The sequence below is a fragment of the Salvelinus alpinus genome, chromosome 16 (assembly GCF_045679555.1).
Source record: "Salvelinus alpinus chromosome 16, SLU_Salpinus.1, whole genome shotgun sequence".
Classification (NCBI taxonomy): Eukaryota; Metazoa; Chordata; class Actinopteri; order Salmoniformes; family Salmonidae; genus Salvelinus; species Salvelinus alpinus.
The window spans coordinates 38713491-38730732 of NC_092101.1; the positions used below are offsets into that span (position 1 = coordinate 38713491).

A 17242-nucleotide genomic window follows, 5' to 3' on the forward strand; every position below is an offset into this window, starting at 1 on the left:
TATTGAAAATGCAATACAGGAATATCTCATTTACATAAGTATTCACAACCCTGAGTCAATACATGCTAGAATCACCTTTGGCAGCAATTACAGCTGTGAGTCTTTCTGGGTGTCTAAGGGCTTTGCACACCTGGATTGTGCAATATATATTTTTTTTTTCTTCTTCAAGCTCTGTCAAGTTGGTTGTTGATCATTGGTCTGCTTGAAGACATTTTTCAAGTATTTCCATAGATTTCCAAATCGATTTAATTCAAAACTAACTAGGCCACTCAGGAACATTCAATTTCGTCTTGGTAAGCAACTGTATATTTCACCTGCTGAAAGGGGAATTTGTCTCCCATTGTTGGAAAGCAGTCCGAAACAGGTTATCCTCTAGGATTTTGCCTGTGCTTAGATCTATTCCATTTATTTTTATCTCCCAAAACACTCCCTAGTCCTTGCGGATGACAACCATACCCATAACAAGGTGCAGCCACCCCCATGCTTGAAAATATGACTAGTGGTACTCAATATGTTGGATTTGCCCAAACATAACACTTCTGTATTCAGGACATAAAGTTCATTTCTATGCCACATTTTTTACAGTTTTATCTTAGTTCCTTATTGCAAACAGGATGCATGTTTGGGAATATTTTTATTCTGTACAGACTTCTTTTCACTCTGTCATTTAGGTTATTATTGGGGAGTAACTACTGTGTTGGTGATCCATCCTCTGTTTTCTCCTATCAAAGCCATTAATTAAGCTTTGTAACTGTTTTAAAATCACTATTGGCGTCATGGTGAAATCCCTGTTTCTTTGTAGTGACTGGGTGTATTGACACACCATCAAAAGTTTAATTAATAATTTCACCTTGCTCGAAGGGATATTCAATGTCTGCTTTTTGTATTTTTAACCATCTACCAATCGGTGCCCTTCTTTGCGAGGCACTGGAAAACCTCCCTGGTCTTTGTGCTTGAATCTGTATTTGAAATTCACTGCAGGACTGAATTACCTTACAGATAATTGTATGTGTGGGGTACACAGATGAGGTAGTCATTCAAAATGCATGTTAAACTCTATTATTGCACACAGAGTGAGTCCTTGCAACTCATTATGTTACTTGATAAGCAAATGTTTACTCCTGAACTTATTTAGGCTTGCCATAACAAAGAGGTTGAATATTTATTGACTCCAGACAATACAGCTTTTTATTTGTAATTCATTTCTAAACATTTCTAAAAACATAATTTCACTTACGGAATTATGGGGTATTGTGTGTTGGCCAGTGACACAAAATCTAAATGTAATCAATTTTAAATTCAGGCCGTAAACACAACAAAATGTGGAAAAAGTCAAGGGGTGTGAATACTTTCTGAAGGCACTGTATGTTACCTTTCATTACTTTTATTTCCATCTACTATTTGCATATTTTGCTGCAGTACTTAGCTTGCCAAAGGTTACATCATCATATAATATCTCCAATCAAAGTTATTTTTGTATTTTTTTTTTTTTAACTAGGCAAGTCAGTTTAAGAACAAATTCTTATTTACAATGACGGCTTACCCCGGCCAAACGCTAACCCGGACGACACCGGGTCAATTGTGGGCCTATGGGACTCCCAATCACGGCCGGTTGTGATACAGATAATTCACTCCAAATCTATATTTTGGTACTTTTTTCATTAGTGCACTGTTAATACTGCCCTAAAATGTTTTGCATCGCAGCAGTCAAGTTTTCAAGATATTGGATGTTCATAAAGCAAAGTGTCACCGGCCACATCATCATGATGATACAAAGTTCTGAATGTGGTTTAATTTAGAAATTACTAACTTTCTGGGCGGCGTGCTCAGGTTGACTTTCCCTTGGAATCGCCCAGATACTGTTAGGATTAGTGTAGTCAGTGGACTTTTTTTCCTTTCCATCCATTAGCTTAATTCAACAGGCTGAAAGGACGCCATCTATGATCTCTATGTGATAAACTTGCAGGTAACCTTCCTTGTCCAATTGTTGCTGGATCTTTAATCCAGCCTTCAGCTCCCTTTAAATATGGTGTCTCTGTAAGAGGATTTCTGATGTTAACCCTCAGAACAATACTGCCAGCTGTCACACTCTCACAGACCCCTGGCGGCGTCACAGGCTGGGCTGAGGAGGGGCTGGATGGGCTGGTCACAGTGTGGGGATGGAGGGATAGAGGAGAGGGCTGGAACTCTGATGATTGGAGGGGAAAAGAGGGAGTGGATGCAGGCATGGGAGGCAGAGAGGGAGGGATGGGAGGGCTGGGAATAGAGGGCTGGAGGGGAGGGCTGTGTCTCTTGATGGATGGGTGGGGCAGAGCAGAAAGGGGATGGATGGAAGGGAGGGTTGGGTTGGGTATGATGGGATGGGTGGAAGAGAAAGGGAGGGGATGCCTGGAAAGTGTGTTGATCTCCTTAGTCCAGCACAGATCACCAGGCAGAAAGGAGAGAGGGACGCCCATTCGGACGGTCCAAAAGTATCTTTAAACCTGGAGCGTGAAAGGAGATCAAGAATTGCCCATCTCATCCGTTCCCATTCTTATTTTCTGTCCTCTTCTCTCTCTTTCGTTCTCGTTCCCTCTCTTTTCACCCTCTTCCATCCTGGGTTGGGTCAGTGCTTTTCTATGGGTTGCTGCTGATACAGCGTGGACTGGGAAAGACTAGGGATTTGTGATGGTTGTGGCTCTGGATGCAGTGTGGGTGAGGGTGAAGGGGGTGTGCAAACAGAATGGACTCCTCATTCTGTCTGTGTTGGCTGTGGTCATAGGATGCCTGCTGGGCTTCTTCCTACGGACTAAAAGGCTCACAGAGCAGGTCAGTCTCCTTCCTACATACTCCCAACTCCTCTATGTGATTCCTTGATTGTATTCCATCAGCCACACCCCTCCCGCTGTCATCCCCTGGTCCAACGATGATCTACCTATAAATCCTTTCCTATACCCTACCCAATAAACCCTTTCCTATATCCTACCTATAAACTATTTCCTATACCCTACCTATGAGCCCCTTCCTATACCATACCTATAAACCCTTCTTTGCTATACCCTACCTATGAACCTGTGGAAGTAATACTAAACCCAGCGACTCCACATTCCCCCCCGTGTGATGCCATGGTCCAACATGTGCTGTTATCTACAGTATAAAACCTATACTCTACCCTTCCCACAAACCTGTCAATGTACACCCAAATCACTGGTCCAAAAGGCCAAAATACTATTTGTTGTGTGCCCACCTCCTAACCTTGTGTGGTTGTGTTCCTCTATCCCAAAATAAGGTCCTATCTATGTAGACTCCCATCATTCCCCACCCTGGCCGCTATGTGCAAGAAGAGATCCACTGAATGTGTTAAAAAAGACAGAGTGATATGTTAATTAAAATGTATTGTAGTAAGCACCACATGGCAGCTCAATAGCTTCATAGTACGACAAGGTGTAGGGTGAGGAGTGGGTTGCCAAATCCAGGTCTAACTTACATGTACAGCTTTATTGAAACACCTACTCTGACCTTTGATAAGCTGACTGGATCACTGACACCACCCCATCCATAATATTAACCTTTATTTATCCAGTCTAGTCTCATCTAGAGTTCTCTTTTTCTACTGAGAATCTCTTTTTCAAGAGAGACCTGGTCCAATATTAGTCGGTATAAAAAGGTGGAGGTGGCCTTCCGTGCACTATTGTCTCCTGACAGAACCGTACGTTACATCTCAAAGCAGATGTGACACTTGCCCCCCACCCCTGATCACAGCTTCCCCATGGAGAAGGTCCAGGTCCCATACGCATGAGGGCCGGCGGCTTTCTCTCCCACCTCAGTGTTTATCCCCCTCACCCCCTGTGAGTAAAGCTATATCATATTCTGGAATAGGGCTTAAATATAGCAGGATAGTCCTTCACTCTGACTATGGAGGATTATCATCCAATCAAACAAATGCTTTCCTCCTATCCCTCCGTCGTAACTACAATAACCAAAAGTACCTTTTGTTTATTTATTTAACCTTTATTTATCCAGGCGAGTCAATAAAGAACAAATTTGTATTTACAATGAAGGCCTGAAAACCTCTTATCCTCTCCATATTGAAAGACAAGTTGGAGATTGGAGATTGCTGGAGGCCTCTGACTGTGATTAGTCATTTTGTTGGTTGAGTTGAGTTGGGGGCTGGGGACTGTTATTTTTTACTTGATTCTGAAGGTAGCTAGCTACCTACAGTTATTATGTGTAATCAGTGGACTATACTATCTGCAATGTACATTAGCCAAAAGTGCCTCTTAGCCTCTCCATTTTGAAAGACATGTTGGAAATATAGAGTGAAGAAGGCCTCTGTGATGTCTGATAAATTACAGTGGGCTTTAGGCTGGAAATGTTGGTTGACTTGAGTTGAGGGCTGGGAGCTGTTTGCATTAGTTTTGAAAGTAGATACCTAGATATAATTATTATTTGTAATAAGTGTTTTTTACAGTGTCTCTAGATGTACATTTCTGACATGTTGGAGATAGATGAAGGCTCCTGAGGTTTCATGTAAATTAAAGTGGGCTTTTAGTCCTTTTGGTTGTTGAGTTGACGGCTGGGGGAGATACAGTGACATGACTGTGAACAGGTTAGATGGGTTGAGTGGGCTGTACTTATGTTGGTGGTTGAGTAGAGTTGGGGGCTGGAGATGGACATAGAGATGGAGAGATGGAGAGAAGAAGGGCAATGAGAGGGACAAGCTAACATGTAACCATAAAGAGGTGAAATGGGCCCTGTCATTAGAGGGATGAAGAAATTAGAGTGGGCTTTGATTTAGTCATGCTGGTGCTTTATTTATTAAAAAGTATGGGGGCTGGAGGTGTGCCAAATCCTCTTCAATTTGCAGTGAAGGTTACACAGTTCCACACCACAAAGAGAAAAGGGGAGAGAGGGAGAAAGAAAGAGAGAAAGAGAGAGAGAGAGAGAAAGAAAGAGAAAGAGAAAGAGAAAGAGAGAAAGAAATATAATTAAAAAGAGAACGAGAGAGAGAAAATGGAAGAGAGACTTAATGTACTGTTGAGTATGAGACTAAATAGACTGCTTATGGTTTATTATTATTCTGCTGTTCAATGCTGATGACATCTCTTAGAGCCTGCTACATTGGCATTAGTGTCTTCACGGCATATCCTAACGGAACCCAAACCGGCTGCGCGCATGCGCCATCGTGCGCTATCGTGCATAAATGTATTTTGTCCCCCTACACCAAACGCGATCACGACACGCAGGTTAAAATATCAAAACAAACTCTGAACCAATGACATTAATTTGGGGACAGGTCGAAAAGCATTAAACGTGTATGGCAATTTAGCTAGTTAGTTTGCACTTGCTAGCTAATTTGTCCTATTTAGGTAGCTTGCTGTTGCTAGCTAATTTGTCCTGGGATATAAACATTGAGTTGTTATTTTACCTGAACTGCACAAGGTTCTCTACTCCACCAATTAATCCACACAGAAAACGGTCAACCGAATCGTTTCTAGTCATCTCTCCTCCTTCCAGGCTTTTTCATCTTTGAAATTATATGGTGATTGGCATCTACACTTTTACCACGACAACCGGCAAAACATTTAGTCTTTCAATCACCCACGTGGGTATAACCAATTAGGAGATGGCACGTGGGTACCTGCTTCTATAAACCAATGAGGAGATGGGAGAGGCAGGACTTTCAGCGCGATCTGCGTCAGCGCACCAACGCAGACGCTCGTTGGTGCGCGCGAGCAGTGTGGGGGCAATAATTGAATAACATAGATTTCTACATTTATTTTGCGACGCTCGCTCACGCGACGTGTCAGGTCTGGTCAGCATGTTAAGGTATTGTAATATATCAATATGATCCTATTCATATTCTCTCCAATAGCCCCCACTTCTCACAGTTCAGTGGTTTAAGAACCCTGGCTGTGTTACCTGAAGGTTAGTGCTATCTGGGATCCTTGGGACATCCCTACCCTAAAATCTAACCTTAACCCCTACCCTTATCTTAATCTTATCCATAACCATAACCCTTACCTAACCCTAACCCTAACCTTAACCATTACCTTAACCATTTTAAATTTCAATGGGGTATGGACGTCCCAAGAATTTGGGATTTGCAAGGACCATTACCTGAATGCCCAGCCTCCACTTCACCTACATATAAATGAAGAGAGATTACAAAATAACCCTTATGAACCATGCACATTGCTTTTAATCAGTATCTGATTCAGTATCTGATTCAATAAGATGGTTGTTCACACACCCTGTGTTGCTGCAGGTGCTCGAATCCCCTGGTTCAACGAGTGATGATCTACCTAAACTCAGCAACAACAAAAAAATATCCTCTCACTGTCAACTGCGTTTATTTTCAGCAAACTTAACATGTGTAAATATTTGTATGAACATAACAAGACTCAACAACTGAGACATAAACTGAACAAGTTTCCCAGACATGTGACTAACAGAAATGGAATAATGTGTCCCTGAACAAAGGGGGGGTCAAAATCAAAAGTAACAGTCAGTATCTGGTGTGGCCACCAGCTGCTTTAAGTAATGCAGTGCATCTCCTCCTCATGAACTGCACCAGATTTGCCAGTTCTTGCTGTGAGATGTTACCCCACCCTTCCACCAAGGCACCTGCAAGTTCCCTGACATTTCTGGGGGGGAATGGCCCTAGCCCTCATCCTCCGATCCAACAGGTCCCAGACGTGCTCAATGTGATTGAGATCCGGGCTCTTCGATAGCCATGGCAGAACACTGACATTCCTGTCTTGCAGGAAATCACGCACAGAAGGAGCAGTATGGCTGGTGGCATTGTCATGCTGGAGGGTCATGTCAGGATGAGCCTGCAGGAAGGGTACCACATGAGGGAGGAGGATGTCTTCCCTGTAACGCACAGCGTCGAGATTGCCTACAATGACAACAAGCTCAGTCCAATGATGCTGTGACACACAGCCCCAGACCATGACGGACCCTCCACCTCCAAATCAATTCCGCTCCCGAGTACAGGCCTCAGTGTAACGCTCATTCCTTTGACGATAAATGTGAATCCCGACCATCACCCCTGGTGAGACAAAACTGCGACTTGTCAGTGAAGAGCACTTTTTGCCAGTCCTGTCTGGTCCAGCGACGGTGGGTTTGTGCCCATAGGCAACGTTGTTGCCGGTGATGTCTGGTGAGGACCTGTCTTACAACAGGCCTACAAGCCCTCAGTCCAGGATCTCTCAGCCTATTGCGGACAGTCTGAGCACTGATGGAGCAGGCTATTGTTATTTTACTGCTGCTCTTTAATAATTTGTTATTTTTATCTCTTACGTTGTTAAGGTATTTTCTTAAAACCGCATTATTGGTTAAGGGCTTGTAAGTAAGCATTTGACTGTAAAGGTCGACTACACCTGTTGTATTCAGCGCATGTGACAAATAACATTTGATTTGATTCCGAATAGTGATCTTAGACGTGATGACGGGCGCAGTGGGAGAAATGGTTGAGGATAGAAGAGGAGGGATCGGGCAGGCAGACAGCAGACTTGGCTCAGACCCAGTTTGTCAGGATATTTACACCAGGGGAACCAAAGGGTGCTGCTGCTGCCCAGTCTGTCCAATCCTATCAGGCAGGATGGCCTGAGGTGTAGAGGAAGGGCACATGAGATCAGTGGAGTGAGTTGGGGGTTTTCATACAGTAGCTATATCTGGGATGAATGTGACTATAACACAATTACTTAATTGATGCTCAAGCTTTCCTCAACTATACACCCTTTTCAGTTCCATGTAGAACCCTTTTTGGTTCCATGTACTATAGAACACTTTACACAGAGGGTTCTACATGGAACCCAAAAGGGGTCTACATGGAGCCCAAAAGTGTTCTCCAAAGGGTTATCCTATGGGGACAGCTGAAGAACCCTTTAAGGACTCAAGAGTATTCAAGTGTAGAAGTGATCGTTGCAATTCATCAGAGTCAGCATGGGGGGAATGCACTGCCACTCACTGAGACACAGGGTCAGCAGTTTGGGACCATAGTTATGGAACTCTTATTAATAGACAATAATCTTGCATAGCCTACCATTACAATCAGTAACAGTTTATAATCATGGCCAACCTCTTTAGCAGGGTTAGAGTACTTTCATGAACAGCAAAGTGAATGACTATTTGGTAACACTTCCCTTGACACCCAGCATCATAACGTGTTATGACACAGTCATAACCATGTCTTAATATGTCATAATATAACATAATATATATTTTTATTTTATTTAACTAGGCAAGTCAGTTGAGAACAAATTCTTATTTACAATGACGGCCTACCCCGGCCGAACCCTAACCCGGACGACGGTGGGCCAATTGTGCGCCGCACTATGGGACTCCCAATCACGGCCGGTTGTGATACAGCCTGGAATCGAACCAGGGTCTGTAGTGACGCCTCTAGCACTGAGATGCACTGCCTTAGAGCTCTACGCCACTAATATGGTCCAAACACTGTCATGACACATATATTTAAACCTGTTGTGACATATATTGCATTACGTTATGGCTGATTATGACACCTACATAAGAGTGTCAAAACCCACATAACCTACCACACAAGGCAAGACATTCCATTCCACTATAGCATACTTGTCAACAGTATGTATATGTTATATGACATTTTTCTGAAATATACCATATTAAATGATGCCTAACCCAATGCTCTGTTGCTGATGACTGGGATGAATGCAGGAGCAGATAGACAAGACAAAATCTTTTTGACTGACGTCTTACATAAACATATATTTTCTTAGTCCAAGTAAAGTGTCACAGGATGGTCATAATGCTTCTTGACAGTGTCACGGCTCCTCCTCTGCAGTGCAGGGGGCGGTTCCTCCTGCAGGCAGAGGAGGGTCGTTAGTGATTGGAGCCACCTGGGCTCAGGGTATTAAAGCTGTCACTAATCTCTCTCTCTCTCTCTCTCTGCTCCTCCAGGTATGCTCATGATTTGTTTGTTCCTTTGAAGTTTTGCATAGTTTTCACTCAGTCATGTTAACACACACATATTCACACATCCATGCACTTTACATACACCTTACATCATGATACTTCCACACCTCATTCCTTTTTCTTAGTTTAAGTTAATAGTTTGTTTATAATAAAGAACACTTTTAAATTGGCCTATACCTGTTGTTCGTGTCCCCTCATTTTTGTCACAGGCTATGAGCCGGCTTGTGACGAGTGGGGGCTCATCCGGGATAGTAGTTAATTTGGGTTAGTTTAGTTTAGTTTGCCAAATGTTTTTTTGTTTGAGTGGATGTTTTGGTTGGGCCAATTTTTGTTTAAGAGAGAGTTGAGAGCCATGTGTTCTTTTGGTTCAGTTAGCTTGGTAGCTAAGCAATTCATTCTGTGTTTTTCTGGGTTTTGTTCAGGTGGGAGTCCTCTCCTGTTCAGGCATATCAGCAAGTGTCCATAGGAGGCTTGTGGTGTTTTTGTTTTAGGTGGCAGTGAACGTGGGTAGAGCATCCCTTTCCCTTTTCCCCTACATCGGCTCGGGAGCACCTCCGTGGTTATGGGAGGGCCGCCAGTTTCTGGTTGTCTTTTCCACTCCACTGGTTTTGTGTGCATAAAACCCCACCACATGTGACTGCACGAAGACCAGGGCCAGTTAGTTAGTAGTTTTGGAGGATAGTGGGGTGTGGCTCCTGTCCTTGAACCCAGATTGACAGCAGGTGAGTTGTGTTTTTTTGAGCATTTGTAATAGTTGTATTGGTTGAGGAAAATGTCTTCCATTTTGTGTAGTTTTGTTCAAGCTCCTTCAGAGGTAGCCTTAGAGTTGTGTACTAAGGAGCAGTTAATTGAAATTGCTGAACATTATCAGATTGAGATTGTTGATAAAAAAAATTAAAGAGACTGTTAAAACTAGCTTAAAGCAGGGTCTTAGGGAAATGGGTGTTTTTGACGGTCAGTCTACTAGTAGTGAGGGTGCAAGTTTTCAGTCTAGCCCTTCATTAACTTTTGAGCAGCAGAGGGAACTGTTGCAAATGCAGTTGGAGATAGAGCGATTGAGAAATGCTAATAGACCAGAAAGACTACCACAGTTTGATGTTTCACAGAATCTTCATTTGTTGCCTAAATTTGATGAGTCAGATCTAGACACATACTTTACTTTATTTGAGCGTATTGCGGAAGCTAGAGCTTGGTCAGATTTGGACATGACTATGTTGTTGCAATGTGTACTTACAGGTAAAGCACGTGAGGCTTTTGCAGCACTGAGTGTAGCTGACAGTAAAGTTTTTGCTAAAGTTAAATCAGCAGTTCTGAAGGTCTACGAGTTTGTGCCAGAGGCATATCGTCAACGTTTTCGTTACAGGAAAAAGTTAGATTCACAAACCTATTCTGAGTTTGTTCGTGATTTGACTTCTGCATTTAATCGTTGGTGTATAGCTTCTGAAGTTAGTACTTTTGAGGGTCTGTCTAATTTGATTGTGTTAGAACAGTTCAAAAATTCTGTGTCTGACCAGGTTGCTACATATATGAATGAACGTAAAGTTAAGTCTCCAAGTGATGCAGCAATCCTTGCAGATGAGTACAGGCTAACACATAAAAGCCATTTTGAGTCAAACAGTGACATGTACCATAAAACTAACTTTACTCCTAGGAATAGTAAGTCACCTTTTTTGGGGGCTTCTTTCCAAAGGCCTCAGCAGACGTTTGGGTCTGGAGGACTTAAAGCACCGGTTAATGCTAATACCTGTCGCTACTGTTTAGTTGAAGGACATTGGAAGAAAAATTGTCCTCTGCTTAAATCAAAACAGTCAGGTCAAGTTAAACCTGCTGTGATGGCAAGTCCTGTTACAGCCTCTGACCACCAGGGTGAGCTGTTTCAGCCAGTAGTTGAGTTTGATTCTCAGTCTTTCCGTTGTGATTTTTCAGCCTTTATTTCAGATGGTTTAGTGTCCCTGGTAGATGGCAACCATAATGTTAAAATCAAGATCCTAAGAGACACTGGAGCTTTAGATTCTTTTATTCTGGAATCTGTTTTGCCGTTCTCTAAAGAGTCTGATACTGGCCGTTGTGTAATGGTATGTGGTATGGGTTTAGTTCCATTCTCTTGTCCTTTACATGAAGTTACCCTAAAATGTGGTCTGGTAGAGGGTGATGTAGATGTTGGGGTTAGACCCCAGTTGCCAGTAGAGGGAGTCCACATGATTTTGGGGAATGACTTGGCAGGTAGTAAGGTGTGGGCAGATGGCAAACTAAACATCTGTAAGAAGCAACCTTCAGTGTCACCTGCAAGGGAATCTCCGGATCAAAATTGTGTGTCTCCTGAGATATTTCCAGTCTGTGCGGTTACCCGCGCAGCCTCTCGTAAGGAGATTGAGAGTAAGCCAGAAAGTCTTGAGTTGCCAGTCAAACTCCAGACAGAACAGTTGACTAGTTCTAGAGATTCATTGATGACTGAGCAAAAGGCCGATACTACTTTAGCTGATCTGTTTGATAAAGTGGTTCCTGATTCAGTGGTGAGGAATAGTGCTCAGTGTTATTTTCTTCTTGATGGGCTGTTGGTCAGGAAATGGGTTCCACACTATGATAAGGGTTTAGGAGAACCAGTCTTTCAAATAGTTGTACCTACTACTTTGCGAAATAAAGTGTTGCAAACTTCACATGGTGATGTGGCAGGTCATATGGGTGTTCGTAAAACTTATGATCGCATACTTCGTTATTTTTTCTGGCCACGTTTAAAGCGGGATGTATCTCAGTTTATTAAAACTTGTGATACGTGTCAGCGCACAAGCAAGCCAAATCAGGTTGTAAAGCCTGCACCGTTGTATCCAATACCAGCCGTAGGGCAACCTTTTGAGCATCTTATTATCGATTGTGTTGGGCCATTACCAAGGTCCAAGTCAGGTCATAGCTACTTATTAACTGTTATGTGTCAAGCAACCAGATATCCGGCAGCTTTTTCCTTGCGTACCATAACTTCAAAATCAGTAGTTAAAGCGTTAACTCAATTTATTTCAACATTTGGGATTCCAAAAACCATCCAGTCAGATCAGGGGTCTAACTTTACCTCCCATTTATTTGCTCAGGTTCTCAAACAGCTTAAAATCAAACACAACAAGTCTACTGCGTTCCATGCCCAGAGCCAGGGAGCTTTGGAACGTTTTCATCAAACATTAAAATCTTTGCTTCGTGCATACTGTACAGACCTGTCTGCAGATTGGGAGGAGGGGTTACCTTGGCTGTTACTAGCTGCTCGTGAAGTAGTGCAGGAAAGCACAGGGTTTAGCCCAAATGACTTAGTGTTTGGTCATAAGGTGTGTGGACCTTTAGCAGTGTTGCAGGATGGTTGTTTGCCTGAGGAACCACCTCGGAATCTTATTGACTATGTAAATGGTTTTAGGTTGAAGTTGTATAGGGCTGGTGAACTAGCGAAAGAGAAACTAAAATGTTCTCAACGGAAAATGAAACTGAAATATGACGGACAGGCTGAGCTGCGTGAGTTTAGTCCCGGTGATCGTGTACTTGCTCTTCTGCCTCTTGTAAGTTCACCTTTTCATGCAAAATACTGTGGTCCTTTCACTGTGTTGCGTAAAGTGTCAGATTTGAACTATCTTATTGAAACCCCTAGTCATAGGAAGTCCTCTAAATTATGCCATGTGAACTTGTTAAAATCTTATCACTACTGTGATCTAAGCACAGTTGAAGGCACTCCAGCGGTGAGGTCAGCGTTAACTGATGCTCCAGTCACTGCATCTTATGGCTTTAATTTGGTGGAGGGGGGAGAAGAGGAGGAAGTTAAAGTTTCGGATGAGGTCTTACAAGGTCGGTTGAAAAACTCCCAGATTTTGCAAAACCTTGGGGTTTTGGTAGACCATTTAGACTCTGAGAAATGTGATAAATTGGTAGCTCTTATTAGAAACTACCCTGTTTTGTTTTCTGACACTCCATCACCATAATATCTTGTCACAAGCCGGCTCATAGCCTGTGACAAAAATGAGGGGACACGAACAACAGGTATAGGCCAATTTAAAAGTGTTCTTTATTATAAACAAACTATTAACTTAAACTAAGAAAAAGGAATGAGGTGTGGAAGTATCATGATGTAAGGTGTATGTAAAGTGCATGGATGTGTGAATATGTGTGTGTTAACATGACTGAGTGAAAACTATGCAAAACTTCAAAGGAACAAACAAATCATGAGCATACCTGGAGGAGCAGAGAGAGAGAGAGAGAGAGAGATTAGTGACAGCTTTAATACCCTGAGCCCAGGTGGCTCCAATCACTAACGACCCTCCTCTGCCTGCAGGAGGAACCGCCCCCTGCACTGCAGAGGAGGAGTCGTGACAACAGTGTCATAAAGTGTATTTTCTTAGTCCAAGTAAAGTGACACATTGTGGCGAAATCCTGCACTTAAGTGCACTGCCACTTTAAGAGCTCATGAGCAGTAGGAAGGAGGAGATAAAAGAGCTCGTTAAGCTCTATTGGAGAGAGCTCTTGTTGGCGCGACAGTTTGGTTTGTGTGTGCTATGCGACAACGTGTTTGTTCTCTTTTGGGACCGCGACAGTTTTGTTGTGTGCTATGCTGCAGAGGTGTTTTGTTTGTCTTCAGCGTATGTGGTTGTACAGTGTTTGGATCAATCCTCGGTGTGATCGCTCGACGACGTGGTTGTTCTCATTTGGGACTGCGATGGTTATGGATCCAATGGATTAGTAGCAACATGGTTGTGAAGCGTTCAACTACAACCCAACATACCATCGGACAGTCAGACCGGATACCTGCACCCTCCAGATCTCAGCTAAGCCCTCTTGTTCTTTTTCTCTCTCTCTTTTCCCACTATGTCCCAGTGCTTTACACTGAAACCGACTCTATTTCCTAAGTACATTGAAGTTTCATTGGAGCTGGACTAGTGTGTATATGAACACCACCCCTTCATACCCTCTGCACTCCTTCCCTGGAAGAGAATACAAACTCTTGAAAATCCTCTGTGTGATGACTGGTTTCATTCGTATTGTATGAAGTTGCTGATTATTTGCTCTGGCATTATTGTTATATGAGGTATGTTTGGTGGGGTTACCAAGAATTGTGGAAGGACTGTGATGTGTGATCTATAGGGTGTGTATTCTTTTTCTCTCCGCTGGCTATCTGGTCAACAGGCTACACTCTAGGCAGTCTCTTCTGTTGATGTGTGTGGGTCTGGTAGTGGTACTCTCGCTGTTCTACTATTCTTTTCTTTCGGCAGGGTTAATACCTGCCTGGCGCCCGAACAAAATCTTCTATACCTTTCTCTAATTAATACCGCTACAGAAGTGGCGCCCGAACAGGGACTTGAACAGAAACACCCCTGACACCATCCACACAAAGTTGAAATCATGTCTTTTGTTGGAACCCCATACTGTGTCAATGTGGACACACCTAATGGTAATCGTGTTCAAGATTCTTTCATTGTGGAAGGATTAGATGAACTAATGGAGTTGGATAGCACTGACCCTAATCCCCAGGTTTCTGTTTCGCCTATAACCTCTCCACCATTACCCTCACCTCAACCTCTTCCTGTTACCCTGCCCAGAGAGACTGGGAGAGGTGTCTCTGTGATCACTGGACGACTGGAACATCAATGGACCCACACCAATCATAGTTTGACAATGCAGGAGAATGCCATTCGCAAACTCAGTGAATGTGTGGAGGCTCATCAGACAGATGTGCAGCGGAGGTTGGATTACCTTCCCTGTCAAATGGAGGAAAACCAACAACAAATTGTTCAGAGACAGAAATATTCACACGATTCTCTGAAACAGGATATTCAGGGACAACTGCACCAGTTCAAAACGCAAATGGAATCTAACCATCAGCAAGTCCTAATCTATCTTGAGGAGGAACAAAAACAGAGAGCAGAGGAGTCAGCCTCTGTTGTGAAGGGAGTGTGTTCTTATCTGAAGGAAGTTATGGAGGACATGAAGAACTCTCTCACAGGGGAACTACGATTGTTGTTTGAACAAACTAAAAAGGACACCGTTAATGAGATGGAAAAAGCACAGAAGGCCACAAACCTTCAAATGGAAGAGCTGCACCAGGAGGAAATGAAAGGCTTTTCCCTTCTGGACAAATCTTCTGTACCTCCCTCAGGTTTTACCTCTGCCACTGGCTTGGTCAGTAACGGAATAGGAACAGGTAGCACTACAAAACCCCCTATGAAGATACTGTTAAACAGAACTCCCGCTGAAACTGCCATGCCTCCTCTAGAGCGCTCCCTCCCTATCAAACTACTTTTCCCCACTTTTGGCAGCCCAGAAGATGATGTTGATCCACTGTTTTTCTTATCTAAGTGTAATGATTTTCTTTCTATCCGGCCCCTTACTGACTGGGAGGTTCTTGCCACCCTCCGCAGTGTTCTCCATGGTACAGCAAGAGACTGGTGGGAGATAGCCTGTGAACATGTGAAAACCTGGGAGGAGTTTCAAAAAATATTCCTCTCAGCCTTCCTCTCAGAGGATTATGGGGATGAACTGGCGGAACGTGTTCGTAACAGAGTCCAGGGTGAAGCAGAGCCAATACGGGACTTTGCTTTCTCCTATCGAGTTCTATGTAGGAGATGGAAGGCTGACATTACTGAGCCGGAGATGGTCAAACTCATTCTAAAGAACATGATTCCCCGCCTTGCTAGTCAACTTCGAGAACGTGTGCAGAATGTGGATGATCTGGTGCGTCTGGGGACTCAGTTTGAGAAGGACTGGAAGCACCACCTTCAAACTAAAACCCCTGTTCCTTCATCCCAGTATACCCATAGCTCTCCTAGGGCTAAACCATCTCAGATATTTGTACCGAAGAGCCAAGACAAATATCCAGTGATGTGTTGGAGGTGTAAAGTTCAACATCCTCCAGGTTCTTGCCCGCTCTATGTCCAGCGTCAGGATGCTGGAAAAGGTCAGAAAGGACAGAAGACCGACAGCCTAGACAGACGTGGTGGCTTGCATACCATTGGGTCAGCCTTAATGCCCATGAAGCCTTTAGAAATCACACCTAGCGGTCTTATTCCTATTCCGCAACAACTATTGGTGCCCCTGACTGTTAGGAACTGGAGAGGGAAGGCCATAATTGACACAGGAGCAACTTACACCCTGATGCAAGAGGCCCTTTGGCAGAACATGGCATTACCTCATGAGGAGCTACAAACATGGGAGGAGGGACCATTGTACTTGGCCAATGGAGAACCTACCACCCCTTTGGGCTGGATTAGTATAATCATACAACTGCATGATGAGACTATTAAACTTCCTGTGGCTATTCTTGCAGATTCAAGCCTTGCATTTGCTGTAGTCCTTGGTCTAGACTTCCTGTTCTTCAGTGGACTGACCATCTCGATGTCCGAACCCTCCTATCGGCTGCACTCTGACTATTCCCAGCCTCATCCATTTCAACCTGGTAATGCACTGATTTCAGGCTGGAGCCTGCTACATTATGCAGAGTCCGGACAAGGTCAAGTCAGAGACCGAGAAAATATAAAAAGACAAAGACAAAAACATGTTCCACCAGTGAAGTCGGAGAACCCAACTGTCACCCTGATTACCGCCGTACCCCCCCTTCTATCCGAGAGCAAAAGCAAACCTGATGCTGATTTCTACATCAAACAAGCAGTGGAACAGGCATGTCTGTCGGATGAGGAAAGGTGGAAGCTCTCCCAGATGTTGGAGATGAACAGTGAGGTCTGCACTCTTACACTCGGCCGTACAACCGTCTTCAAACACAAAATCTATACCCGGCATGATGTCCCTATTAAGCAGCGTCCCTACAGGTTGTCCCCCGCCAAACTGGCAATCCTCAATGAACTGCTCAAAAGCATGTTGGAGAATGGAATTGTGGAACCGTCTTTTTCCGGATGGGCTTCTCCGGTTGTCCTGATTCCTAAGAAAGATGGTGGGTATCGATTCTGTGTGGACTACAGGAAGCCGAATGCCATAACAGAAAGCGATGCCTACCCTCTACCAAACATAAATGACATACTGGAATCTCTGGCAGGAGCATCTATCTTTAGTCATCTGGATCTGAACAGTGGTTATTGGCAGGTGGCAATGGATCCCGCTAGTCAGGACAAGACTGCCTTTGTCACCCCTGCTGGTTTGTACTCCTTCAAAGTCATGCCTTTTGGTTTGAAGAATGCTCCAGCAACCTTCCAAAGGTTGATGGAGACTGTCCTGGGAGATCTGAGGGGTAGAAATTGTCTTGTGTATCTGGATGACATCATAATCTACTCTTCCTCTGTCGCGGATCATCTGAAAGACATACAGTCCGTCTTCGACAGACTAAAGG

The 17242-nt window shown here is 43.6% G+C and overlaps 1 protein-coding gene across 2 annotated transcripts in view; it reads left to right on the plus strand.

Annotated features, from left to right (window-relative positions):
* Positions 1 to 2446: 2446 nt before the first annotated feature.
* Positions 2447 to 17242, plus strand: part of slc1a7b (solute carrier family 1 member 7b) — a 112053-nt gene continuing 97257 nt past the window's right edge. For both annotated transcript variants that reach the window (XM_071346142.1, XM_071346141.1), the window contains exon 1: positions 2447 to 2808. In XM_071346142.1, coding sequence (XP_071202243.1) covers positions 2668 to 2808 — 141 coding nt within the window. In that variant the 5' untranslated portion in view covers positions 2447 to 2667. The remainder of the gene's footprint in view (positions 2809 to 17242) is intronic.